General features: G+C 44.4%; 2 protein-coding genes across 2 annotated transcripts in view; one reads left to right on the top strand and one right to left on the bottom strand.

Annotated features, from left to right (window-relative positions):
• Positions 1–511: 511 nt before the first annotated feature.
• Positions 512–16802, bottom strand: LOC148334404 (hexokinase-1). Its single transcript, XM_088299481.1, has 18 exons — positions 16476–16802; positions 14404–14566; positions 12306–12454; positions 11467–11586; positions 11172–11267; positions 10996–11095; positions 9989–10172; positions 9511–9666; positions 9019–9252; positions 8443–8747; positions 7349–7497; positions 7139–7258; positions 6945–7040; positions 6060–6159; positions 5050–5233; positions 4826–4981; positions 3158–3391; positions 512–2466 (listed from the first exon to the last, which is right to left on the bottom strand). The coding sequence occupies exons 1-18, from the start codon at positions 16536–16538 to the stop codon at positions 2316–2318; spliced, it is 2760 nt and encodes a 919-aa protein (XP_088155607.1). The 5' UTR covers positions 16539–16802; the 3' UTR covers positions 512–2315.
• A 1454-nt stretch (positions 16803–18256) lies between these two features.
• Positions 18257–26533, top strand: part of LOC148334403 (myomesin-2-like) — a 30586-nt gene continuing 22309 nt past the window's right edge. The window contains exons 1-4 of the mRNA XM_088297986.1: positions 18257–18274; positions 21501–21580; positions 25831–25923; positions 26344–26488. Coding sequence (XP_088154112.1) covers positions 18257–18274; positions 21501–21580; positions 25831–25923; positions 26344–26488 — 336 coding nt within the window. The remainder of the gene's footprint in view (positions 18275–21500; positions 21581–25830; positions 25924–26343; positions 26489–26533) is intronic.

Below are 26533 nucleotides of genomic sequence, written 5' to 3'. Positions count from 1 at the left end.
TGAAATGTGTCTCAAAGCACAAGTGTGTGAACATGTATAAATCACCATAATGCTTCATGAAGAGCCGCTCGCTGCATATTGAGCCGAGTCAGCTTCGTACGTGGCCTGTTTTTTATATATTTTCTTTTACTCATTTTGCTAGCTTGTGGGTTTAATATTAGCGTAATGCGACTGAGACCATTAGCATCTTGACATGCGTCTCGAGAGAAGACGGTCACTTTTCAAAACAAAATATTTGCCCGCCGAGGCACGGTCCTAAGTGGCCTGGTCCTCAACCCCACAGTTGGGGACCACTAGTCTGACAATTTTTATTAACGAGGCCGCAAGATCGCGGCCGGAAGGCAGCGGACAGACCGTCAAAAAAGGGTGAAATGCCCTGCTCAGCATTAAAAGTTTGCTGCTCTCAGTACTCATTATGTACCATATTTGCATGACATGTGAACTTACTCCGTCTGTAACCAAAACATTGCTACCTGGACTTAAGGCTTTAAGAAAGAGACCGCAGACGTCGTTTCACAACAAAATAGAATTTACTCATGAACTGGTTTGTCACAGTCTTCTTTTCCAGCGTGAAACAAAACACATCACATCTCGTGCTTCCCCCTTTTGTCTGCGTGAAAGGCATGCAGTCTCCACACAGCTTTTAGACATTGAAAGCGTACAGTCCGGACACACACATACACGCTCTTGACACAATATACACAATAAAGCGCTCACAGCAGCAGCAGCAGCAGTAGTAGTAGCTCTCCACCCCTTCTGGTCAGAGTTGATGTGGAATTCATCACGACAACAAAGCATAGTAGTTCACAAAGAAGTTCTAAACTAAGGCTAACATTTGCTGCCGCCTGCTACATGGACATGTGACCGACACAGACAGGCGCACATCAGCAGTCAAGAGCAGAGACTGGCTCAAGTCACACATGTGCAAGTCTTAACCAATCAGTCCTAAGTCATTCTGTCTTGGGCAAGTCAATTTACAATTTTTCTCAAGTCAAGTCCAAGGAAAGTGACTTCATCAATGTAGTCTTGCCTTAAAAATTAGGGATTATTTAGCGTTCGTTGACCTTCTTGGATGAATCGAAAACGATGGTGGCCTTTATTTATCCTTTTAAAAACTTGTGAACAAACATCCAGCTCTTGAACGTTTCAGTGCTTTTGGCACAACTTGCTGTTGTCTAACAAGGTGCTGAATTTACAACAGGTGATTGATTCAGTTCATTAATTTCCTGGTTCAATTGCAATTGGTATTTCAATAGATTTTTGATATCATGAGACCAAGAAGGCATACAAGTGGACGTCCTAGGAAATTTCCATGGTACAAACTCAAAAGTAGTGTACAACGGATGCTCACTAGAAAATCAATACATCCTGCGATGCATTGTGCCAGTAAGAGATCAAATCTGGCGTGGTGGTGCTCACATGACAAGAGTTCTCAAAAATGCCATTTTGTTCAAATGCCCAGTCTGGTTAGAATGGCCACGTCAACCTACGTATAACACACCACGAATTTTGAACCCTTTAGTTTCATGTGGTTCTCGGCGAACCTTATCTACGATTGGCTGACGTTGTTCAGTTTAAAAATACCCGCCCTAGACAGCCTCCTATATACTGTCGTGATAAGGAAGTAGGGAACGAGTGAATGATACCCAACACAGCTCATGCCGCGTCTTGTCCCGGGTTTTGACCTCACAAGTCCAAGTCGAGTATTATGTGTCCCTCGCCCCAAGTCAAAACGGAGACGAAAGTCAATTCAGGTCCAAGTCGCAGTGACTTGAGTCCCCAATCTCTGGTCAGCAACTTAGCATGAAATGTCATGGGAAGGAATGGGGCAGCCATGACTCGGCAGCGAGCCCTTGTTGCCCGGCGTTTCGGAAGGTACATTGGCAACGCCTTGGCTCGTCAGGCTCATGTGTGAGTGTGTGTGTGTATTTATAAAAAGTGCAGGCATTTTCTTGTCTCTGTGGTGTAAAATCCTACCGGATCCCAAAGTGGCCTCAGCTATATAAATAGTAATAGATTTGCCTCCATATAAAAATAAAATGAGCAATACACAAATATTACACACCTACGGAGTTAAGACAATGACGAGCTACTGAGGAGAACAGACAAATACAAGAAAGCTGCTGGAGCAGAACAATAAATATGCAGAGCTTAGCCTGCTTGTTGTGTGCTGCCTTGGCTGTGGGGTGGTGGTGGTCGGGTGGCGGATGGGTAGGCCCCCAAAGCGGGAGTCACGGCTGTCGGGGGGGTGGCTTACGGGGTGAACGGTGACCATGGAGCAGCGGCAAGTTTGTGTCGTATTTTCTGGAAGGGCCTCAGTGTTGCTGAGCTTCCTGCTCCCTCTGACGGCAGCCCACAGCCGTGATGAGAGCAGCCCCCTTTCCGCTGCCGTCCTCAGACAGCAGGAAGTTAACGTCGCATTTGGGGGAGAGCTCTTTCACTGTTTGCTGGAAGATCCGCGAAAAGCTGCAAAGAGCAGAGGGAAAGACAAACAGGGTGAGGAGGTGAGAGATGAGCAGAGGTGGCACGTAGAACTGTTGTTCGGGGTAAGCAGCTGGGCTGGAATATTGATTTTTACAAACTCTTATCTTGCAAAGCTAAGGTCCTGGTCTGAAGCTGAGGTCGATGTCCTGTGTGAAAGTTATTGATACGGAATCGCGAGTTGACCAGCAAATATACAGTTTACACCAAATCTCTTTTGGGAAACAGGAGGATTTGTAAAATCAGCGCGTTTCTTGTGTGACCCAGGTTTTTTCCCAGTGTGAAAAGGGGCGTGAACTCACTTCTCCGGCACTTGTGGCAATTGAATACGTCACACCATACAATGGCGCCAACGTCATCAATGTTCAGTGTAAAAGGCCCTGATCCATAAAGTGGGGTTGAAGCCATCACTGAATTTGACAACTTCTGAAAAGGAGCATCTGTATAGAAACTTTCACACTGCCTTTACGCCAAGAGCTGCCCTGTGCCGCGGAAAATTGGACGGATGCTCTGAAACTATGTTTTTAATCCCGCCAATTTGTGGGCCCACTTTAAACCCTAATTTCGGATCGGTATCATTCACACAGCTGGGAATAAGCCAGCTGCGGTCGCCCAGGGTGCAAATTTTCTGGTGGCAAAAAGAGTCAACCATAGTACAGCTATGAGGTGGCCTTACTGTGGGTGCAGCTTGTAGAGCGTTCCGTCCACGCCCACGGTCACATTCAGGTGGTCCAGTCTCCGGTTCTCGCGGATCTTGTCCACAACTGCTGCCATGCCAGCCCCGCAGATCTGGGCAGCGCGGCGGGAAACGGTACCACAAACCTCCTTGACGATGATACTGTCGTCACAGGTGCTGTCCAGACCCAGTTGCTGCAGGATGGCCCTGACCTGCAGCAGAGCCAGACGATCGCTGTGGAGAAACGGGGTCGACAAGTCAAGAGAGTCACTGGACCCTTCACAGCTGTTGCCAGAGGTGACGGTTTAAGGCTAAGTCTGATGTTGCAGTAACCTAAACTCTTTTTCTTCCATCCGTACCAGTTGGAGACTCAAAGGTACCATCTTTGATCCCCAGATTGAAACGCAAAAAAGGCTTTAATTATCCATGGAACTGTCATGGCTTTAAGGGGCTGGGCCCAAGGCAAGAACTATACTTTCAGGGATTAAGACCAAGTCAATATCTAGACTTTAATTCATGCATTCATCACATTTCGGCTGGATTCCTCCAATACACTTTATTTTGGAGTCAACCAATCCTCCATCAAGCATCTCCAGTTGGTCCAAAATGCTGCTGCTCGCCTCTTGACCGGCACTCGTAAGAGGGAGCATATAAATCCGACTCTGGTGTCCCTTCACTGGCTTCCTGTACATTTTATAGTTGTTTTTAAGGTTCTATTATTTGTTTTCAAATCTTTAAATGGACCCGCCCCACCTACCTCTCTGAGCTCCTCCACCCATACGCACCTGTGCGGTGCCTTAGGTCTGCAAAACTAAATTTTATTGTTTCGCTTTTGACTCAGCATGAAACTTGGTTTTTGGTTTTACTACTTTTGCGCTTTTTACTGACTTCATTATAATTTTTTTTTATTGTTTGTTATTGTATGACTTACTTTTGCTCCATGTACAGCATTTTGCATACAGCGGTGGTTGTCTTAAAGTGCTTTATAAATACAGTTGCGTTGACTGTAAGACTTTAAGTAACTGAAAAACAGTACAAACCAAAACTTTGAGGCAGGGGCCTTTAAACCTGTTCCTCGGGGGGGGCCGGTCTCCTGCCTGATTTCCATCTCCCCTTGCAGCAACAGTCCTGATTCAAATGAGCAGGACCAAAAGATGGAAAACAGACAGGGCACCCTCCCTCGAGTAACAAGATTGAGGACCCTTGCTTTAAGGAATTGACACAAAGCCGAGACCAAGCATTAAGGAACCAAGACTATGAGGGGTTACGACATAAATCAAGAGCAAAACTTTGCAGTTGAGAGAGACCAAATTCAGAACAAAACTTTGTGGAGCTGAGACCAAGTCAAGACCCAAACATTCAGGAGCCAGTACCAAATTGTCCAAGTCTGTGTGCAGTTAAACTCAAGTCAAGACCATGGTATTAAAGACACAGTAGATAAAACCTTTAGCAGCTGATACCAAGTAAGACCCAGGACATTAGGGAACCTGTACCAAGTCTATACCGAGACATTAAAGAGCAGCGACCAAGATCAGGATGAGGCTTCTATGATGATGTGAAGATTTGGTCTTGTCTGGTCTTGAGGATAAATCCCAAATCCACAATGTCTGAGTAAAAGTAATTGCCTTTAAAGACTGAAAGCATTGCAAACTCTGACAAATGACTCACCTTTCGATCTGAGACAGGAACTTTGTCTCGAAGATGCCTCTAGTCTTTAGTGTTTCAGAGATTTGTCCCCGGAAAAGGAATCCACGTTTGGTGAGATCAATCAGAATCTGCCTGACGATTTCTCCCAGGTACATGCCACTGCACATCTTCTCGTATCTGAAGAACAACATTTGTGAGGAATCGTTGACTTCAACATACTCAAGGATGCCAAAAAGTATCATGACCTTTGTTTTCCTTCGTTAAGGGAGTTCTCATCCACCGCCTGGTCATACTGGGTTCTGATATCATCCAGGCAGCCGTTGTCTCCAAACGCTCCCCATTCCATGTTGACACACATCCGACCTTCATTCCCTTCCACAATCTCGATGTTCCTCATCTCCTCCATATAACAAGCGTTGCTGCCTGTCCCTGAGGGGAGACCAAACCTCTTCATAAACCCTTTTCACACCGCATTGAGCAGGATGCGGCGCACCGTTGTCAAATCCATTCATTGGGTATGTGGTCTTGAGTCACATGTTGGCTCCATTTTCAAGCAACCTGGTAGATTTCTAATAATTGCCGCGTCTTTGAAAATATGTCACGGTACGATTGGAAATTGAGCCACGGCATTTAGCAATGTTTCCTCTATTGTATTTGTTTTAATTACCTGTGTGAGTCAGCGAACATGGCGCTAGATGAGTCCGCCAGCCCCTCTCTCCTATTGGAGGCGCTTATCTGACGTCACGTCGACAATGCGGTGAGTTTCAACACGGCAAATTCCAACCGAGCCACTCGCTAAAGGTTGTCCTCATTATGCTCTCTGTTGATCTCTTGACTTCTTGTAATGAGCATTGATGTGGATTTCTTTTCTCAAGAGTGAAGCTACATCTTGGAGATGCGGTTTACTTCTAAACCAGTGACACGTCTCGGCATTCGGGCGTTTACTTTCTAGCAGGCAGCTACTTCAGCACTTTCAAATATGGACGTGCAGGCCAATCCGGGGCCGTCGTTTGTTTGTTGGGCAGCGCGGCCCTTTTCGCGCTGGGCGAGTGCAGTGTGGAAAGGGAAGTCATTTATTATTGTACTTAAGTGGATTTTTTTATGACTTTTTTTCCTGAGGATCTTAAACTTTAAGTCCTGACATTTGAAATCAGATACACTCCTCACAATAAGTTTGGGAAATTGCACTCAGGATGATCCTAAAATGCAATGTTCAATGTTTCACGACATTTTTCCCCAATCAGGTGAATCTTACCGGCAATCAGGCCCACCTCACAGGTGGGTTCCTCATATGCACAGGTCATCATGGTGCCCACGGTGTCGTTGACGATTGCGACCACATCCAACTCAAACTCCTGAGAGAGGACATAGATCAAAGTAAAATATGCTGGTTGGACATGTGAACCACCACGATCATTGTTTCTTTAAACATCAACCTAACAAGCATGCGTTAGCTTTAGTGTTTGTGGGTCTTCGTTACAGGACAATAAAAATCTGCTGATCAAAAACGTCTTCCCAAAGTTTTAGCTGGCGGTTCCACAGATCACACTTTCAACCAGATAAGACCATCTGGACACAGCGCAATGCTTGCACACCACACAAAGCACCAAATACCCCATGAGAGGGGCCAACTCATTTGATTTCCCGTTTGAAAGACCCCCACGCTGCAGACTCGTACATCGGACGACGTGTCAGTGTTAAGGCATGCTTGCATAACAGTAGCCACAATCATCGCTGCCCTGGTTCTGTGTTACCTGGCACTTAAGCACTAACAGTCACTGAATACTTACTGGTTCCTCCATCTAAAAGGGTAAAAGTCCTATTAGAGCACGACAAGTGATGACATACGTTAACAAAGAGTGAACAGGAAGTGGCTCGTCTTAGTTCAGTCCAAGGAATTCTGGGAATGAAGACGTGACATACACATACTGGACTGTCGGGTTTTGATTTCAGGTGGCCATTTAAAAGAACATTGCACACATAGAATTGGTGGTGGTACCATTTGACGTGAGTTGAAGCTGGCTTTGGCAGGCAGTGCGAGAGGGGCTAACGTCCGGTTAGAGAGCTCGGTTCGAGCATACAATAATCCTTATTTGATCCTACTGAATGAAGGAGACGGAATGTTTTTTTTTTTAATTACCTCTTTCCTCTTGATGGCCTCTCTCAGAAGCTCCACCACATCCTCACCCTCACAGTCGGTGGCTTTGAAACCTTTGGTCCAGGTCACAAGTATCCCCTGCCAAACGCAAAGCATTATTAGCTCAACGCAAACAAATCGGTTCAACTAATTTGGTGAACTTGTTGATTTCGCTCAGTGTTTTGTGGCAAACTCACTGCATCCAGGCTGGTCTGATGACAAGGGAAGGAGAATGTGAAGCCCAGAGGCAAACGAGCACTCTTCATCCCCATATAGTCCAGGAAGTCGGAGATGCAGTGCACAATGTGGTCAAAGAGCTAGGAAACGATCAGAAAAAGAGCTGTCAAATGAGAAACGTTTTGGAATAATTCCAATTCCTGGTGCACAGAGACGGTGCTTAATGTTACCTCCTCTCCTGTTCCCTGCATAACCTCGATAGGAATGGCGTAGATTTTGTTGTGCATCTCCACCGACCGCCTCTTCCCACTGCGAATCTTTACCAGAAGCACACGGAAGTTTGTCCCACCAAGGTCCAGAGCGAGAAAGTCTCCGTTTTCTGGAAGGAAAAGAAATGTTTCCATCATCACGCAGGACATTTTCACTGAGGCCGCTTGGAATTTCAAGAGGATACATTATGACTTCTGAATGTCTCGTATCTTGTCTCTGGAGTGCCAACCAGCCCGTCAAGTTTGGAAATTGAGCAACTTAGTCCATTTCTAAAAAAAATCTGTGAGGGAGCCTCCTGAATTGCCAAATTATCATCACAATTCAAATTCTTTACAATCCCGCCCCCTCACATGGAGCTTCTCCACTCAAGGCTTGGCTAGATGACTATCCAGAGCCATTTTCAAGCCACTGACCGAAAGCACTTCTGTCCTGTCTCGAGGAAATCAAAATCTGGATGTCACTTAATTTCAACAAAAAGAAGACAGAAGTTATGGTGTTCGGTCCCGGTAGCCCTTCTACTTTCAAGCCTGTTGACGATGCCCCCCCCCCCCCGGCACAGTGAGCGAGGCCATTGAAAGATTTGAAGACAAACAGAAGTATCTTAAAGTGAACTCTAACGTGCACTGGGAGCCCGTGAAGAGAAGCCCACGATTGGGCTTATGTGTTCCTTCTTCCGAGCTCCAGTTAAAAGACGAGCAGCAGCATTTTGGACCAACTGGAGATGCTTGAGGGAGGACTGGCTGACTCCAAAGTAAAGTGCCTGACAGTAATCTAGCCGAGATGTAACAAAGGCATGGATTACCGTTTTCTAAATGTTGAGAAAGAAAGGGCTTCACTTTGGCCAGCTGCCTAAGATGAAAGACTGATTTGCCGATCTAATTTCAAATTTATGTTCTAATTTCCTGCTAATTTATATTCCACCATATGGAAAGCGCTTTGTTACGGCTTCAGCTGTTGTGAAATGCGCTATGGAATTAAAGTTGGATTGTATTCTTTGAAAATGCTCAACGTCTCCTTCAAGAACTAAATAGGCATTTTCTTGGACATTATTTACCTGTTCCATCCGGTGTACTTCGGACGTATGTGGGCAACATTTTGACTGTTGCCTCCTGGTGCGTGTCCTTCTTGAGGCCCCTTTCAATCTCCACTCGCATGCGCTTCTTCACCTCCAGCAGTTGAGCTTTGCCCAGCCGGAACTCGGCCAAGGTCTGCTGGATCTGCCGCGCCTGCTCCGTCAGGCGGTAGGCAACCGCCGTCACCATGGCGGCGCCCTTGCCACTCCCGCTCTCCGACAGCAAGAAGCGAACATCCGAGTCTGGCACCAAACGGCGCACCATCTTGTGCAGACGGCGGGCATACCTGGCCACAGATACAGACTCTTAGTTTTGTTTGTCTTTTTTGGAAGGCCGCAAGGAGCTGTTGAGCACGTCTACAAAGAAGTCGGCATTGTGGTTCATCAATCACTGCCAGGTTGGGTGCTGTGACGTAAAGATTTGGAAATCAAACCTGCTCGCGAATGGTGATATCAATTCTTACTGAAATAATCATGATGAATTTTTCTTTTGGTATTCGAGCAGCCCTACTTAACATTATTCTGATACCGACATTTGGCGAGAGCTCATGTGCTTACTGAGGATGCATCTTGTAGAGAGAGCCGTCGATGCCGACGGTGGTGCGAAGGCGAGCCACGCCCTTGTTCTCTTTCAAGCGAGAGAGGATGCCCCCCAGGGTGGCGGCGATCAGATTGGCCGAGCGGAAGGACACTATGGTGCACACGTGCTGCACGGCAAGGCAGTCTTCATCGGAGGGCTCCACCCCCAGCCTTGTTAAGATTTCCATGCACTTTTTCAGCCCTTCTTTAGTCCTGGTGGAAGAGGTATCAGGCACGGGATCATTCCATGTAAACGTCTTAAATTGAGATTCGCTGCATGTTGAATTAGATGAACGTTTGCTTGGCTATATCTCTCTCTCATTCGGAGGTTTCAAACAAAATGTGTTTTGTGTTTTGGTCTTTTTCTTGCATTTCCAGCAGTTCCTCAAAGTGTGAAGAAAATCTTGGAGGTTAATGCAAAATTCTCGTCAGCTTTGCGTTTGTTTTTGTGTCAAACCGCGCACCACTCACTTTTCAATGGCAGAAACATGCTTGGTCTCAATCTTTCCTTTGGTCAGGAGCTCGGGTGTGATGCGTCCTTCAAATAGGAGACCTTCTTTGGCCATCTTGACCAGAATGAGTCGTACCAGCTCCCCCATGTACATGCCACTGGCCATCTTCTCAAAACTGAGTGGAAACAAACAAAACACAGCTGGCATTTCAAACGAGGCATTTTTGTGAAAGATGGAATGGAGACTTCTGGACTCTCAAGATGTTTCACCTTTTACAAATCCAAAAGGCTTGTTCAGCCCTAAATCGTAGGTGTGGAGCTCCCCAACATCCAGTGGCGATATGAATAAGGGAACTTCACAAAGTCTCTTGGATTCAAGGAGAAAGTCCAGTTGCCTCCTTTTGCACATTGTTGCCTTATATACTTCCCGAATTGTGGAAGTGATAAGACATCAACATAAAAAGCGTCTTTCCAGAGAAAGGAAATGTCGACACTCACAGCTGCTTTCCTGGGTTGATGGACCCCCTGTCGATCTCGCGGTCAAACTCCGTGCGGAGGTCCTCCAAGGAGCCGTCGTCCCCAAAGGCGCCCCACTCGGTGTTGATGCACATCCGACCCTCGTCGCCCTCCACCTGGTCGATGTGACGCATTTCCTCCATGTAGCAGGCATTGGTTCCTGTTCCTGGCGTTGGGCAAGTTGTGGGCGTGGTCAGTCGAGCGACAGAACTGTTGTGCTCATGATGTCAGGTTGTGGTTAAAGTACTTTTTAGCGGTAGTGATATGCCAACGTACGATATTGATTCCGTCCGACTGTGCAGTAGTACACGTCATGAGTTGACCTTTTTAATTAAAACACTTCCCTCAAACCTGTAATTATTCATTCTGAACCCATTCGGACAGACAGACAAACGTACATTTGGAAAACCCTGAAAAATGTGCATTTTTAAAAAAAAATGATTCCTTAAGTGAAAATCCTAATCCAAAAGCTAAAGCCCACCCCGCCCCCCCACAAAAAATGTGCAGAAACTATGAACGTCGACAATGTTAATTAACAACTAACAACTAACTAAGCCAGCTAACAGCAAGCTACCAACATTGATTGCAGCTTTTGCAAACTATTTTGTCAGCTAATTTGTGACAATAACAAACAGACTTTGCAGTTTATTACCATTTTTAGTTTATTATTTGTTAATTTGTGGTAACTTGAGTGAAACTTTTTTATTTTTTTTTTTTAAACAATTTAAAGCAGCTTTCATCATCATGTATTGAAACCACATTTCATGTCATTAATATTTGGCTTCTCCGCTACTATGCACTACTACATTATTAAGGAAGCTAATTGTTACTTAGAATTTTTAAAAAATAATAGTTTTAAGAGTTTTTTTTTAATCACATAATGACTGCATTGTTATTGTTGACAAAATGTTGTGATATTGTAGTGCAAGCTACTCTTTGAGGTCATTTCTTCGCTAGATTTAGTCAGGTGAACACCACCCCCGACTTACCAATGATGATGCCCACTTCGCAGCGCTGATCGTCAAAGCCGCACGTCATCATGGTTCCCACCGTATCGTTCACCACCGCCATGATGTCTGCCTCATAGTCCTGACAAATGGACAAAAAAGTTGAGCTGATTAAAAACTTGTCGGCCTCTCGCCGGTTTTGGCTCAGCGGAACCTACCCCCCGTTTCTTGATGGCCTTATTGAGGAGTTTTACAACGTCCATGCCTTCCACGCCACTGGCCTTAAACTTCTTTGTCCATGTCACTAAGACGGCCTGTGAATGAGGTTTGACATGGCTCAGTTGTTTGTGTAATGCTACCTCGCACTTTGTTATTATTATTATTTGGGACTATCTGTAGCTTAATGGCAGCTCAATTTTTGGCTCCCCAAAAAAATCCTTACAAATTTGATTTTTTTTTCCTTTTTTTTTTTTACAACCGGGTTATGCAGTGTTGTCTGGCAATAACATTTACCTCATCCAGTTTGCTTTGGGCGCAGGGAAATGAGAAGGTGAATCCGACGGGAAGCTTTTTATCCTTAATCTTTTGTTTCTCCATGAAGTCGCCGAGACATTCTGCCACGTGGTCGAAAAGCTGCAGACACAACATGGGGAAAACACCGAAACATGACTGGTTCATTGTTTTTGCCACTTTTCTTATTTCGTAAACATTCAGCTGGTCCTAGCGTCTTGTCACAAAGTCTTCTGAACTCCTTCCTACCCTATTTAGCGTAACTTCAACAGCAAACGGGCGCTGAAATCTTTACCTAAAGTTACGATATGTGACTCTGCTGTGAGACAAAGCGTGTTGTTTGTTAACCGGCTTGCATATCGCGTTACATTTTAGGCACAGCTGCCATTTTATGAACGTGCATCTGTCGCTGCTGGTTGCCGCCTGGCCAATCGCACGAGCCCCCGGCTGCCGCCCATTATTTTGCGATCGTGTTACGATGCAACTGCCAGCTGTTGCCCACGAGTTCACCAGGCCATCGCGGCATCTGACATCACCTGACTCAGAACTCGTTTTCTTCTTTGGATGAGGATTCGGCTCGCGTTTCTTTCTGTTGAGTACCTCAGTGTCTGCCTCCCTGTTGGTTTGGTGGTCGGCACGACCGGCTTTGTGTTCCATCTCAACTCAACTGTATTTATAAAGCACTTGAGGACAACCACCGCTCTATGCAAAGTACAATGAAAATAGCAGAGGCCCCAGAATTGAACCCTGTGGAACACCACAGAACAGTGGAGCAGTGCGGGATTCAGCGCAACCAAGGCAAAGTTCTGTCAGTTCTGTTGTGACTCAACCTTTGGGTTTACCTGAGTCCCACTCCCGTGAATGATGTCATCGGGGGTCTCGTAGACCTGGCTCTCCATTTGAACCGGTTGCTTTTTATCCTGTGTCACCTTGACCCGCAGGATCCGAAAATTTGATCCCCCAAGGTCCAGAGCAATGAAATCCCCCTTTTCTGTCAAAACGACAAAACACATTTCAAATTTCAAAGTCAACTTTTTTTTAAGATCTGCTGAAGTTTTAATACACACTTTTGAAACATCTCGTCAACTAAAACAAGCAATCAAAGTCTGTCCATTGCAGGAGACCAAGAGAGCAAGTCAAACGACGTTCCCTTCTTTCCTGACTTGCTTTGGTCAGCCGTGGTGTCTGTTAAATGTTTGTCAACTCTGCCCTTTGCGTGTCCCCTCAAGCCACCGCGACCTGACTTGAGACTATTTTTAAACATCGGCATCAGGCTTGCCAGTACGAGGAAACGAGTACCGGTGGTGCGTTTGTTTGCCGTCTGCCTGCAAACATTTTGTCTGATATGAAAGCTATGTATACATGTAGATGTGTTTATGACAAGATAAATATTTCCGGGTTATCGTGCATTAACTTTAAACTAGGTCTTGTCATAGCTTTGCATTCATTGGGAACCAGTGAAAAATCAAAAGCTACTACAACAGGATCGATCAATACAAGAAGCACAGAGTTTAAATCTGAGATTTTTTTTTTTCCTTTCTTTTCTACTTTCACAGGTTGAAGTGGACAAGAGTAGTCATGTGCATTTGCATTTTGGTGGCGATTGGTCGCCGTTTTAGGCAACAAAACTGACAAAGTGAGCAATGTTACCTCACTTGCTTCCCTGCTGTACAAATAACAAGCCGAGCTCCAAAAGGCGGCATAAATCTCAACACAATAAAGGCCCTTAAATCACTCCACTTTTAGGGGGGCATTTTAGTTCTGATGTAATTTTGATATGCAAACCTATTATAGAAGTGCCAATGTTCAGCCCAATCAAGTGTCCCTTTAAATTGGGGTTTTCTATCTAAATTCCTAATAATTGCCCAAATTGACCTTGAGACCTCATGGAGACCGTTTGTTTCAACACAGTGCAGGTGCAGAGTCACGTTTGCGATAGCCGGCGTCCCATCTGCTTGCGGGAATGTGCCGATAACTTAACATATTTTGTTCTTTGGCCAGCCCGACTCATTGCAAAGCACTCAACTCTGTCAAGTGTGCACCGTACATGCGGTAGACAGTATAGAAGCCGCGCACGATATTGGTTTGGGGTCTAACGACCAATCGCATCAACGGCGCAGCCCCATCAAGCAGTCGCACATACTTTAGTGCTTTCGCTACTCGGGTATGCTCGACGCTAAGCTAACTTGATTATGTTGTCGTTAGCGCTGCCAAGGTTAGTCGACTAATCACGACAACTGTTGGTGATGAGTCGACGAGCAAAATAATCGTTTGTGGCAGCCCTCGCGGCTCGTCGTTCACATTACAAAAGAAGGAAGAAAGAAAAGGCGCTTAAATGTGAACGGAATGCAACCGTGAAATAAATGCCCATAACGCAACGTTGAATGACACATGCACGAAGTCGTGTGTTTGCAGAAGAAAATATGTGCCCTCCTCTCCAACCTGTTTTACATGTTCCTCTCCTCCAACACACCTGATTTAAATGATCAGGTTCGCTATCAGGCTTCTACAAAAATGGATGATGAGCTGATGGTTTCAGTCAGGTGTGTTGTTGAAGTAGCGAGATATCGACAGGCTGGATAGGGGCTCTTGAGGTCTAGACTTGGGCATCATCTGTTGAGAGGTGTGTTCATATTGCATTTGGCTCAATATTCTGTTTTCTGGGTCTGAAATACATCAAGGCCAACAACCCCAACTATTAAATGTGTTCAATATTTTCGGTGGAATGGAATGTAGCCAAAAAACAAAAAAAGGTTGTCAGCATGTCGATCTTAACAGCACGCAGAGAAACGTCTCTGTGACTGACGCATGTTCAAATTTGAGATGGAAGTCAGCCATTTTGATTGGAAGCAATGAATTCTGTGGCATCTAATCTTGACCACAGAATCTAAACCTCCTGGCCATGACTAAATGAACTGACAATTTGTTTTTCCATGATACCTGAACCGTCTGGGATGGACCTGACGAAGGTGGGCAACATCTTGACTGTGGCGGTGGGGTTTGTGCCATGGCCGAGGCCGTCCTCCATCTCCCGGCGGAAGCGGTTCATGATGTCTTTGAGTGTCTCGTCTGAGAAACGCATCGAGTAGAGGTACTTGTCGATCTGCAGATACAAAACCAATGCCGGAACTTGGTCACTTACCGATCGTGACCACACGGGGGCAGCACTGACAAGGTGTTCCTCTTAATGTAACGTAAACCTGGGTACAACTTGCAACAACAATTGGACAAAATAATTACGTGTGTAAATGACAGCATTTTAAGGCCACATTAAGTGGGGGGTTAATGCTCATCTTATTAAAATGAAATCAGATTTTTAAATGACTTTCTGGAAAATTTTAATGAATGAAATTGTAAAAATACATTTGGAGAAATAATGTAAATTGGGGGTTATAATTTCACAACAATAAAATTTTTCGTTAACCCCAACAATCACCCCCCGCACACACACACCCAGGAAAAAATGGCAATCTTAACAAGAAAGAGGACCTCCACTCATACTTGTTCTGCATTGTTAAATTATAAAACAAGTCCATATGTTGAGTGGGCTCATGAGCAGAGCGACTGAGCCTCTTAATTAGTCACACATTAACATCAAGAGATGAATTCTGGATTCAGTGAACTTTTGCGGGTGCTGCTATTATTAAACGCTCATTATCATTGCACGCCTGCCAGTTGATAAAGTCACATGACAGCGTGACCTATCCCATTAGTAGAGGACGTTGCGATTAAAGTCATTCCTAAACACAAAGTGTACTTTTAAAAAAACATTTTTACTTGACTTTTGACTTGCTTTAACAAAGTAATGAAATATGTGGTGATGTAGACTGGCTTAATGTATTAGTGTTTTTGTAGTTTATCACAATAATTTTGACTTGCCTGAAACTTGAAGGCTACGACATGAGACTTGCACGTACTATACTATGTAACTTACTCCCAACTCTGGTGTTGACACAGGTTTATTGTACCTTGCGCCATCCAGTGGAAGAGCATTCACTATATGCCACTGGCATGGATAGACAAAATATATATATTTCCGATTAATAAAAAATAATAATAAGATAACGAGAGCAGCGATGGCTGCTCGGGTCTTAATTAATACCTCTGTGAGAATATTTTGTGTTCATCGTAGCACTTTGTACAACACTATTCAAGGCATAATTGATTTTTCCAAGTGTTCAGAACCAAACCGGAAATGGTGACAACGAAACCGAGATACAAACAAAATCCATTGAATCATTCAATCTCAAGAAGATGGGACATTCCTTCGAGGAAAACGACATGCAAATTCTGGATATGGAGGACCGCTGGTTTGAAGGAAGCGTAAGCGAACCCACTACCCATGTCGAGCAAAAATCGCGCCTTTTCTGTTGCCGGTCCTTCTCTATGGAATGACCTCCCATTGAATGTTAGCAAAGTCGTTTGAAGACACATTTTTATTCTTTGGCTTTTGACTCAACATGAGACTGTCGCTGTTCTTCTGGTATCTATTGTATATGTGTTTCCTAATTTCCTGCTAATTAATATTTCACCACATGTGAAGTGTTTGTTACAGCTCCAGCTGTTGCGAACTGCGCGATAGAAATACAGTTGTATTGTCTTCCCAGTGGCCTTCCGCGCGACTTTCTTTCCGCGCACGTGCGTCTACTGCACTGTGACGTCACACCTCCCCCCTCCATCTACGACGCCGGTCTGTCATCGCTCACTAGCACAGCAGCTAGCGCCCGGCAGCTAATTTGAGCAAGGTCACATCACCGCAAGGTTTGAGCGCGCTCGCGTGCAACAATTGTGAAGCCTCGCAGGCTTGACACCTTTCTAAGTGTAAGCCATCATGGAGGCGACCGTGTCAAGGGCACGCCGCTAACCTCCCACCGTCTCAACCGTGTCCATCCATCCATCCTCCTCTTTCTCCTTCTCCTCTTCTTCCTGTGCATCCTCCCACCCGCCAAGAAACATGGCCGCCATAGTGAAGACAACTGGGCGTTTTGCAGTCACCCCTAAGTTGCTTTTACCTTTTTGAGTTGATCATCCTTCAACTCGGTGAAGTAGTAGGCCAGGAGCTGAGCCGCGATCATCCTGCCGGAGTTGTCGAGAAGAAGCTGCTCGGCCGCCTGCTTGCTTGTCCACCCTCGTGTCCTGGCGTCCCGTTTTTTTGTTTTGTTTTTTGTTTTCGTTCCCACTGGTGGGCGAGGCTGACAAGGGAAAAGGAAAAAGTGAGCAGCAGCGCGGGTGACTGCAAGTCTGCGACTAGCGCGGGGAGGGAGGTGTTGGAGTGTGCGTCTGCCCCCACCGACCCTACCCCGGACGTGGAGCAGATCGGCCGCCTTGCCCTGCCCCCATCCGCTGTTCTGATTGGCTGAGCAACAAGGACATGCTGGCGAGGAGGAAGAAGAGCCAGGGAAATAAAATGGGTTTTTAGTTGTTTTTTTTGTTGGGTTTTTTTTTGCCCCCGACGAAAGGTCGTTTTCTAGATTATCGGGGTAAGTGTAAATAAAGGGCGAAGCGGTTTTTTTTCTTGGGGGGGGGGATGGTTTTATAGTCAATAAATCTATTCTAGAAATAGGCTCATTTTTTAGAAAAATATGTTTGTCTTGTGGAATAATGCAGTATTTTTCTAGAAAGTTTCCTGGAATCTTTTATTCTAAATAGTAAAAATCAAAATTTTACTGAGTTTTTTCTAAAATAGATTTATGAGATTTTTGGGGGGGTTAGATTCATCCATATTGAGAATATTTTTTTTTAATTTACTTACTGTTGGTCAAAACACTTTTTTTCTCAACAAAAACATTTTGAAATTCCCTAATATTAAGATGTCTTATTTTTGGAGATATATTTATCTTATGTAAACTAACGCAGTAGTTTTCTGGGAAAAATATTAGTTTTAAAACGTATTTTCTTCTTGTAAAAATCCCAAATATTCAATCAGAAGAAATATTGTTTTGGGATTTGTTTTTGCCAAATTTGCGAATAATTTGTTTTCTAGATTTTTTTTCAAACAGAGGAATTCTCGGATATATGGATTTTATTCCAAAGTAGAAACATTTTTTAAATGACTTCAAATATATATATATATATATATAAAACCTCATTTTCATCTAAAAAGTAGTTATTTCTTTGCATATTTTTATTTAAACATTATTATTTATTTTATTTAGAAAATGCCCCATAACCCCCACGCAGCAGCAGCTCAGCCGTGTAATGGTGTCCTGCCCCCTTGCGGCATCCTGATTGGCTGAGCAGCAAAGAAGGACGGGGAAGCAGGAAAGGAAGAAACCAATGAGTAGTAAAGGAGGGGTTTGAGCAGGGCCCCTCTCCCACTGAAGCAGGAAGCTGTATCTCAATGATAAGCTCATATCCCTACCGCCATCCCTTCATAGTCGGCACGTCCCTCGCGTTGCCACGACAACCAGGGGCGGACGTGCAGATGAGCAGGGTCGCCGCCGTGTCGTGTCATGTGATGTCATCATCACGCTTCCTGCCACAGGGTAGATTGTGACAGGTTGATGGACTGTGTAGAAACCCGGAACAGTTTAACACAGGGGTCTTCATTCCTATTCCTCGAGGGCCGCTGTCCTGCCTGTTTTCCATCTCTTCGTGCAACAATACAACTGATTCAAATGATCAGGATGGTCACCTAGCTTCTGCACACCTTGCTGATTATCAGATCATTTGAATCAAATGTGTTGCAGCAGGGAGAGATGGAAAGCGGGCAGGACATCATATTTTTTATCCTTCTTTTTTCTGTAAAATGTGGCCTCTAGTCATGAATGGAAAACGCTGCAGACAATGAGCAATGTGTCAACTTGATATGGTGAGCAAACACGCCACTCCTTCAAATAAAGAAAGGAAAGTGCAAACACACCCAGCTGCACGCTCTCTGATCCCAACCTGCATCGTAAAGGAAGGACACGGATTCACTTTTAGCGAGTTCCACGCCACTGCCTGCTGGTAGCTTGGCATCATCGACACGACCTGCTTCAAAGTGATAGAGGAAGAGGGGGGGGGGGGGGTGATGGCTGTCAGCGAGCCTCCACGCTGCTGTCGGCTGTCATGGCTGCTTGAGGGTGACCTTCCCCCAAAGACCTCTTTAGACTCATCTGTGAATAGAATCGATAAAAGCAGCCTTTGTTGGTCCTCCAATAGGAAAATTCCAGTTTTGCAGCAGCAAAGTCCATGGTATCAGCGTCCAGAATATCTCCATCCTTATTTCTACAAATAGATGTTTGCCTGTATATGTTGAAGTGAATGTGAAGAGCAATGACAAGACGAAGGGTTCCATCTTTTTTGGACGCTCACTACAGGTGATGAGTAGGGGAGACCGAGATGGCGTAATGCAACCTTTGTGAAAAAAAAAAGTTGTTGATGGCAATAAATGAGTTAACTCACAGTGGTCTGTGGTGCTAGTCACCCTGTGGGCACATATGGCACTTTTCTTTTTGGAATTTGCACCGCTACATCCTGGAAGATCACAACCTCTGATGGAAGGTCAACCTCGTCAAGTAAAACGATTTGACTTTATAAAGTCCGTATTTCCGTTTTTACAGTTAGCAGGCCGCAGATGTCTCGCCATTGATCGCTGGCGCATTCATCAATTTAAAACGTGCCGTATGCATTCATTGAGTGCCCGTGTAAAACTTGCTTCACGCTGTCTAAAAGAGCATATTTGAGCTTTTGCGACTCACTGCTCGGCACATTAACATGCTCCAGTAATCGCTTTCATTCTCACCACCGACTGACCCCGCACACGCACACGCACAGGAACTCCCTCAACTCTCAAACAGCAACTTTCGGTCAATTTTAGTAAGTCACACTTTCAGTGCAACCGAATTTATGATTGCAATTAAAATCAAGTCAAACTGCTCACTTGTTGAATAACAGGAGCGGAAAGGTTTTTGTGATGTTTTGTGTCTCTTTGCCATTTCTAGTACGTTTAACACAATAATCCAAAGAAAAATCTTCTTGTTTTGGTATTTACTGTTCTCCTCACTTGGCAATGCAGGCGCTCCATTCTTCTCTCCTCGCAAAGTTTCGTGTCCAGAGGTTGGCCACCAGGGGGGAGTGTTGCACTACAGAGTTTATTCAACTTGTACTGCTACGCTGCAACTTGAGCTAAAACGGCTGGTGTTTATGAGTGGAGTGGAGTGATAGCAAAGGACATCATAGAATTGGTCGAAAATGTTGAAAAATAGCATCCTGAGACTTTTTGTACATTTGTAAAAAATAATAAACTACCATAATGACCCTATATGGCCACCAAAAGTAAAAATCATGACCTAGGTTGCCTTTGTGCGCACAGCTTTTTGAGTCTTTTTTTTGTGGGTCTCCTAATGATAGACATGCCTACCAAATTTCATCTTTGCAAAGTAAAATTGGCTTCATGGGCTGCCAAGATGGCCAAAATGACCCAAAATATCAGATTTCATGTCTATATTTAGGGGATGGCCTATTGAGACTTTTTTTTTGTTGTTGTTGATCGATGCATAATGATCTATCAAGTGTTTATTTATAGCTGCCGCTCTTGCAAAATGCTCTATGTAAATAAAGTTGTGTTGCATTGTATTATCAACATGCCTATACCAAATCTCACGCTGTTAAGTAAAACCGGCTTCCGGGGTTCAATTTTCACTCATTTCTTTAAGATGAATAATTAGACTTGCAAAATTACCCAAAAATTGGCAGACTGATGTTTTTTTTTTATTTGTTATTTTTTAAAACAAGTCCCTGTTGTACCTCGTCATTTGGTGGCAAAAAGTAGACTAGAATTTAGACCAGCTAAAAGCAGTTCTAAGTTGTGGCGCAGGTGGTAAAACACAATTTCGGTGGCTGAGTTCCACGGACGTGTGTGGTGGACGTCGTCGTATGACAAGAGCGTAGGATAATACCTTTGAATCATTGTCCAAATCAATTACTTGAACAAATTATGATGATTATCTCCAAAATATTTTTAAAAGCGCCCGTGAGACAGCTGTGGGTGGGCTTTCGAGTTGTCACACATGGACGTACAATTGGCAGTCACCGGTGGTCTCCAAGTTCCCAATCCACAGTGGTCAAATTAACGTCATCGGACGTCTTCTTGCAGTTCCTTTTTTGCGATTTTTTTTCACCTTGCCCATCTCGTGTTTATACATGCCATATTATTTAATTCATCACACCACTCTGCATTGAATTTCAAGGAAATGAGGGGAGCCACTTCCCTAGGATGGCATCCAGGTCAGCTGCGTTCCCTCCCACAATGGCGCAAACGCCCTCCTCTACCTGCACGAGCTACCAAAACTCCAGCCATGCGCACAGTTACTTGCACTGGATCTGAAAATGGGGCCCCCTTTGACTTTTCTGTGGGACTTCTCATGACAGACATGCCTAACAAGTTTCACATTGCGAAGTGAAACTGGCTGAATTTTCAAAAATTGTTGTCACAAGCTCAACCTTTGGAAAAATGCCCAAACGAAATTATATAAAGGGGCCATTTTTTTTCTCCCACTTTGCTGTTTGAACTTGAGAGCTAAGTTTCTCCTTGGTGCTTGTACAGTAAGACTTGAGGAGTGTCCGTGTGATTCAGGAGTTTAAAAATAACTGACTGCTGTCCACAAGTGTGCAGCCAAGGAGGACAGACGCCCCCCCCCCCCCCCCCCTTCCCTCCCGCAACCTAAAAAGATTTCCTCCAACTTTTGCTACCTTCTTGCAAATAAATAATCTTTTCATTTGTAGGTCAATAAACATAAACGTCAGTCAACTGTCCAAACGGATTGCTTACAACATGTGCCATTAACAGTAAGGTAACAATTACTAGAAAGTCAAATTATGAGAAGAACATAAAAACAAAGCAAAAATTGTCATATTGGGGGGAACTGGATGAATAGAAGCGTTAGCAGATGATGTCGATGATGAGAAGCTGGTCCAATTGGAAATTGTGCCCAATTTGTAGTTAAATGCTAAATATAGTCGCAGGCGCGTCCATACATGGGGTGGAAGGGGATCGGCATGCCCCCGGCCGGCCGGCGAGGGGCTAATGTGGCTAATGTTTTTCTTCCCATCAGCAAAGTGCTTCGCAAGCCACGTCCGCCCGCTCCAGCGCCGCCAACGCCACCGTTGCTTTGCTCTCTTTAATCTCTTGGGGGTAAGTGCTCACTTTTGTGTCAGCTTGGGATTGTCCAAATGGACCGCTAACCCTCCTCTTGACATTGCAATTCCAACAACCCGCAAAAGGATTAGAAATACAAGTTCATGTCCTCTTGGTGACGGATTGGATAGTTTGGAAAGTTAAAACAGCCTCGGGTCAATCTTCCTTTTAACTTGAAATGTACTCACAATTTCTAATCTTTGAAAAAAAAAAAAAACTCTCCAAAATATGATTTTCAATGCAAGTCTGTGTGTCGCTTAATTTGTTTTGCACTGCTTAAATAGAGATGTATTCTCTGTTTTTTTTTTTTACACCTAAGACAGCCTCGGGTCACATTGACCCCCCCACAATTGACGTCAGTTTCCTATCCTAAACGCCAGCCATTTAAACTACTCCAAAATTATTCCAAATAGAAGTCCATGTTTCAGTTACTTTTTTTTTTTGAGGGGGGGGGGGGGGTGGAGAAATAACCCTTGGTCCCCAATCTGTTATGTTTCAAACCACTAAAACAGCCTTAAGTCAAATTGACCCCCGCCCCAAAAAACATGTTTATGATTTTGACTAAATAGCCTTAAACGTATTTCTTCTACAATTCACGCAGCCAAAACATCTTTTTCGACACCTCCCCAAAAACCTTTTCTAATCCTCCACCCCAGCAATTGATATGATTAGAAATAGAAATGTACGTGTCACTTCATTTCGTTTTTGTTGACTCCTTAAATAGCCCTAACCATAGTTCTTGTATGTTTCATAAAGCTAAAACTGCCTTGGGTCAAATGGAGCCCCCCCCCCCCTCTTTTTTTTCACACTTACATTTGAAAGAATTTTTGGTATTTGCATTTTTTTGTCATAGAATTATTGTTTGAAAACATCGCTGATCACATTGACAAACCATTCCATTTTTTTTTTTCAAAATATTCTCCACTCTTTCATTTGTCGTCCACACATGCACACACCCCTTATTTTAAGCCCAATTTAACAGTCCTCCGCAAAGCCGGGATCAGTGGCAAGTATTTCATCTCCGCTTAACATAACAGAAGCGTGTCTGCTTGCCACTCGATGATAAATTCAATCCACAGGATAACAATAAGGATTATGTCGTTGCATTGAAGGACTTTGCCGTGCTCATGACTCATTTTTAGTCCCTCTTCCTCTTATCCAATCACGGCTGACGGCTGCAAGCTATTCATAGCAGAGCGCTGTGAGGTCCTCAGGCCAAACATTTCAAGGGTTGTCAAGTGTGCTCTCCAGAATACGGTCATCGGCATTTTTGGGATCTCCTAATGATAGATATGGCAACCATATTTCAGTGAAGCGCTCGGTCATGTTTGGGCCTTGCGTGGAAGTAGAAAATGGAGCGATGGCGAGGATGAGTGGTTCGACAATCTCTTGACGGGATTTGTTTTGGAAAAGCCTTTGAAAAATGAGGAATATTTCTCCAAAATGGCCTCTTCAAATCAAAGTGGGAGACTTTGTGTCTTTTCAGGCATGGTTCCTTGAGGATTTTTTTCTTTTTTTTTGCCGGTCTACTCGTGTAATACATGTCTACCAAATTTCAAGTTGCTCAGTGAAAATGTCCAAAATATTAAGTTGCTATTAAACTTGTGGGGAAATTGAAGTGAAGCTATGAAACGTTTGCAACAACGACCCTAAAATGGCCTCTTCAAATCATAGCGGGAGATTTTTTTGTGGGTCTACCAAATTTCACATTGCTAAGTAAAAGTGTCAAAAACAAAAACATTTCAGTTCGGTAGTAATGTCGGCAAAATGTTATGAACTAAAACATCTTTGGCAGCATTTTAATTAAAGAAAGAAAAAGATTTTAAGTTTTCATTGAACTTTCCGAGCTCGGGAGCTCCATGCGCTTTCTAAAACAAAGTTGTTAAAGGAAAAAAAAAAAGAAAACGTCAACAAGCTGCAAATCTGAAAAGTTGTTTACTAAACATTATGCCATTTAAAGAAAGTTTTAGAGTTTAAAATGTATTTTCGCCTTTTCTTGCAAATGAATATTGTCTGCAAATATTGGTTTTAACTGCAAGTAAACCAGCAGCGGCCCAGGAAGTTACCTTTTCAGCCTACCGCAACGACTCTTCCAGTCGAGCTCCGTGCTGCCCGGCATGACCTGAAGTCTTGCAGCTGTCCTGTAAAAGCGAAAGATACGCAAGACGCTCGCCTAATTTCAAAGAATGCCGATACCTGCCACCGATACTTGGAGCATAAACCATGGTCATCTTCTAAATCTGTCAGGAATGTCCCTTCCGTCCCTTCCTCCTTGGTCTCACACACACACACACACTCAAGGTTTCCTCCTCCCTTCCAGCGTTCCCGTCATGGCTTCCAATGTCATTCCCTGGTATAAGCGGAAGCGCCACAACCAAGTGAAAAGTGATCTCGCTTATCAGTACAGCACCAAGCGCGTCGTCTCTCGGCAGACGATGCAAAGGTACGCCAGGACGCTGCCTCTTGCTGCTTGGCTCGCGCGTTCACATGCTTCTCACATTGTAGAACCTCCAAGGTCAAACGCAATCTGTTGGAGTGATGGAAAAAGGAAATTGACAGCTACAATTCCGTTTTTCTCTATATTGAAATGAATCCAGCAAATCAATACGAAATAAAAATATCGTGCCAATCCGATCGCCAACCTTTCTCTAACCGGGATGTTAATTTGAATATTTTCTTCACAATAATATTTTGCATGTGCCTCCACTCGTCTAAACATGGCTTTTCTGATTAATATTGCACTTCTGGAATATGAATTAAGCGCAAAGATCCGCGGGGGCGGCCATTTTGTCTCTGGCTGACAGCGGAAAACGCCATCACAGCTGCTCTTTGCGCACCCGGAAAATCGGTCATAACCAATTTTTGGACTTAAAATGCAGCTCAAAGCGCTCTACAATCAAAACATCCAAAAGGAAGATCGTCTCAACATTTTGGTTGAAGCTCATATTCGGAAAACATTCTCATTTGAATTTCTGGCTCACTTGTTTTCTCACGTGACGTTTTTCAAGTTCAGTCGACGGCAAAATTGATATTGCGAGGATTCGTACGCTCAATTCTTATCCCACGAATGGACTAATAATCTCAGAACGCCGTGTTTAAACATTTGGGGACACGTATTATTGCGGAGAACACTTTTAACTCGTTCTTCTTTGATTCTAATCAGGGACAACTAAGGCAAGATCAAAATGAGTTTCTTTCAATTTGGCTTTTCCTTTCTGGATGCGCGCTCTTTTTTTTCTCAGAGTCGTACTTTTCCTGCGGCGAAACAAATTTGGAGGTTCCACAACGTCTCAGGGCATGAACCTTCATGCTGAGCATTCTGCCTTCGCTTAAGCGCTCCGTGCCGCTCTTGCTCATCGTGGTGTGGCGCTCGGGCAGGCCGGCTTTGACGTGAATTGTTGCCAAAAAGCTGCCGGCTGAAGTTTTTAGTTGTCGTTTTGATGCCAGCCAACTCGCAGCGGCGGCTTTGCATGACACGCCGCAGAGACAGCGATGCAAAACGGGGCCTTTCCAATGTGCTCACACCCACTGATGCGCAGCACCTTCTGTTCGACAACAATCTGCTCTCATTCCGCAATGTTTTAGATACATTCTGCTGCGTTCTGCACCTAATCCGCAATGTTTTATCGTCACTCTACCTGAGTCTATAATATCTTTTCACCACAACATTCAACGATAATGCCACAGCATTCTCTGGCTGCCCTGTAATGTTCAACAAATATTCTATCGAACGACCACAAAGTTGTGCCATTATTTTTGTGTGCCAAATTTATTTTGCAACAATGCTTCCCTAATGTTCTGCACGTACTACAGAAAAGCGTAGTTATTTGCAACCAGCTGTAATCATACGTCAGTGGTCTCCAGTCGTTCCCCAAAACAGCGACGGCATTATTATTCTGCAACGCTCTACGATGCGCAGTGGCTTCTGTGTCTCGGCTATTTTTCTTTTTTTTTTTTTTTTTTTGACTGGATCCACTCGGGAAGAGGTCTGAGAGGAAATCTACACATCTGCGTGACCCCCCACTAGAAGATGACCATCATGTGACTGCCAGCAACTTGAGCACCAAATGTCAAGCGCATCTTGACTTGCCACTCACCAAAAATGATGAACATGTTAAAGCAGTTGACAATTTGTTTGGTTGGTGGAAAGTTGCTTGAAAGGAACAAAATCACTGAGGTTTCCAAGTTGCGAGACAAAAAGACTCTGGCTGACTTTTTTTTTTTTTTTTAATTTCCTTGATCAGCAGGAAGTCGAGTTTCAAGTCGGCGAGGCAGGTGCAGGCTGCGGCCGCAGAGGCGATGGCGGAACTAGCGTACACCATCCCGGTGTTCCGGCAGAGGTGAGGATGAGACATGTCAAGTCGTGCTTTCTGAGGCGAAATAGAACACCAAGCGGCGCTGACCCAAATTCACGATCCCGGCGTTCTGCTCGTTTGCTACCGTATGCTGCAGAGTCTCAAAACTTAACCTTCACGTTTCAAGCAAATCAAGTCATGACTGGCGTTAAGCGAGTCCCAAGTCAAGATGTGCCATCTGGCACTTTTTCAAATGTAAACAGGCAAGTCTTGTTAAGTCGCATCCTCATGAACACCAAGTCAGTCAAGGAAGTTCCAAGTCCTCAAACTGGCAACTTTGGTCTGACTGGAGTCACGTCATGTGACTGGAGTCCCCCACAAACATAATTCCCTCCCAATGATGATGGGATATGACGGGAATTTTGTGTACATTATTGTCTGTAAAAATGTCGTTGCGTGCCGCAGGACCAGCGAGGAGACAGGAGAGACTGAGGAGTACCAGCGAGTAAGCAAAAAAGTGGAAAAGGGCTTGGCTGCCATCCAGGAGGAACTCCAAAGGATGAGGATCGCCACCAAGGTTCAAGTCGATCGTCTGGCCGTCGAGAAAGAGGCAAGGAGAGTCCCATCGTGTCCGAAAAGCAAAGCAAGATCATGA

This window comes from Idiotropiscis lumnitzeri, chromosome 6 (assembly GCF_059441095.1).
Source record: "Idiotropiscis lumnitzeri isolate Australia: NSW breed Sydney's pygmy pipehorse chromosome 6, RoL_Ilum_1.0, whole genome shotgun sequence".
In the NCBI taxonomy this organism is placed as follows: domain Eukaryota; kingdom Metazoa; phylum Chordata; class Actinopteri; order Syngnathiformes; family Syngnathidae; genus Idiotropiscis; species Idiotropiscis lumnitzeri.
The sequence above is the reverse complement of the archived record's forward strand: the minus strand, read 5'-3'. Positions and strand labels throughout refer to the sequence as shown.

What these genes read in the sequence shown, in the direction of transcription:
- LOC148334404 (XM_088299481.1), bottom strand. Translation starts at nt 16,538, where the DNA reads ATGATCGCGGCTCAGCTCCTGGCCTACTACTTCACCGAGTTGAAGGAT. An exon ending in AGGCCATCAAGAAACGGGGG is followed by an intron (nt 11,096 to 11,171) that starts GTAGGTTCCGCT and finishes TCCATTTGTCAG; the next exon opens with GACTATGAGGCAGACATCAT. An exon ending in TGAGGTGGGCCTGATTGCCG is followed by an intron (nt 5,234 to 6,059) that starts GTAAGATTCACC and finishes GTCTCCCCTCAG; the next exon opens with GGACAGGCAGCAACGCTTGT.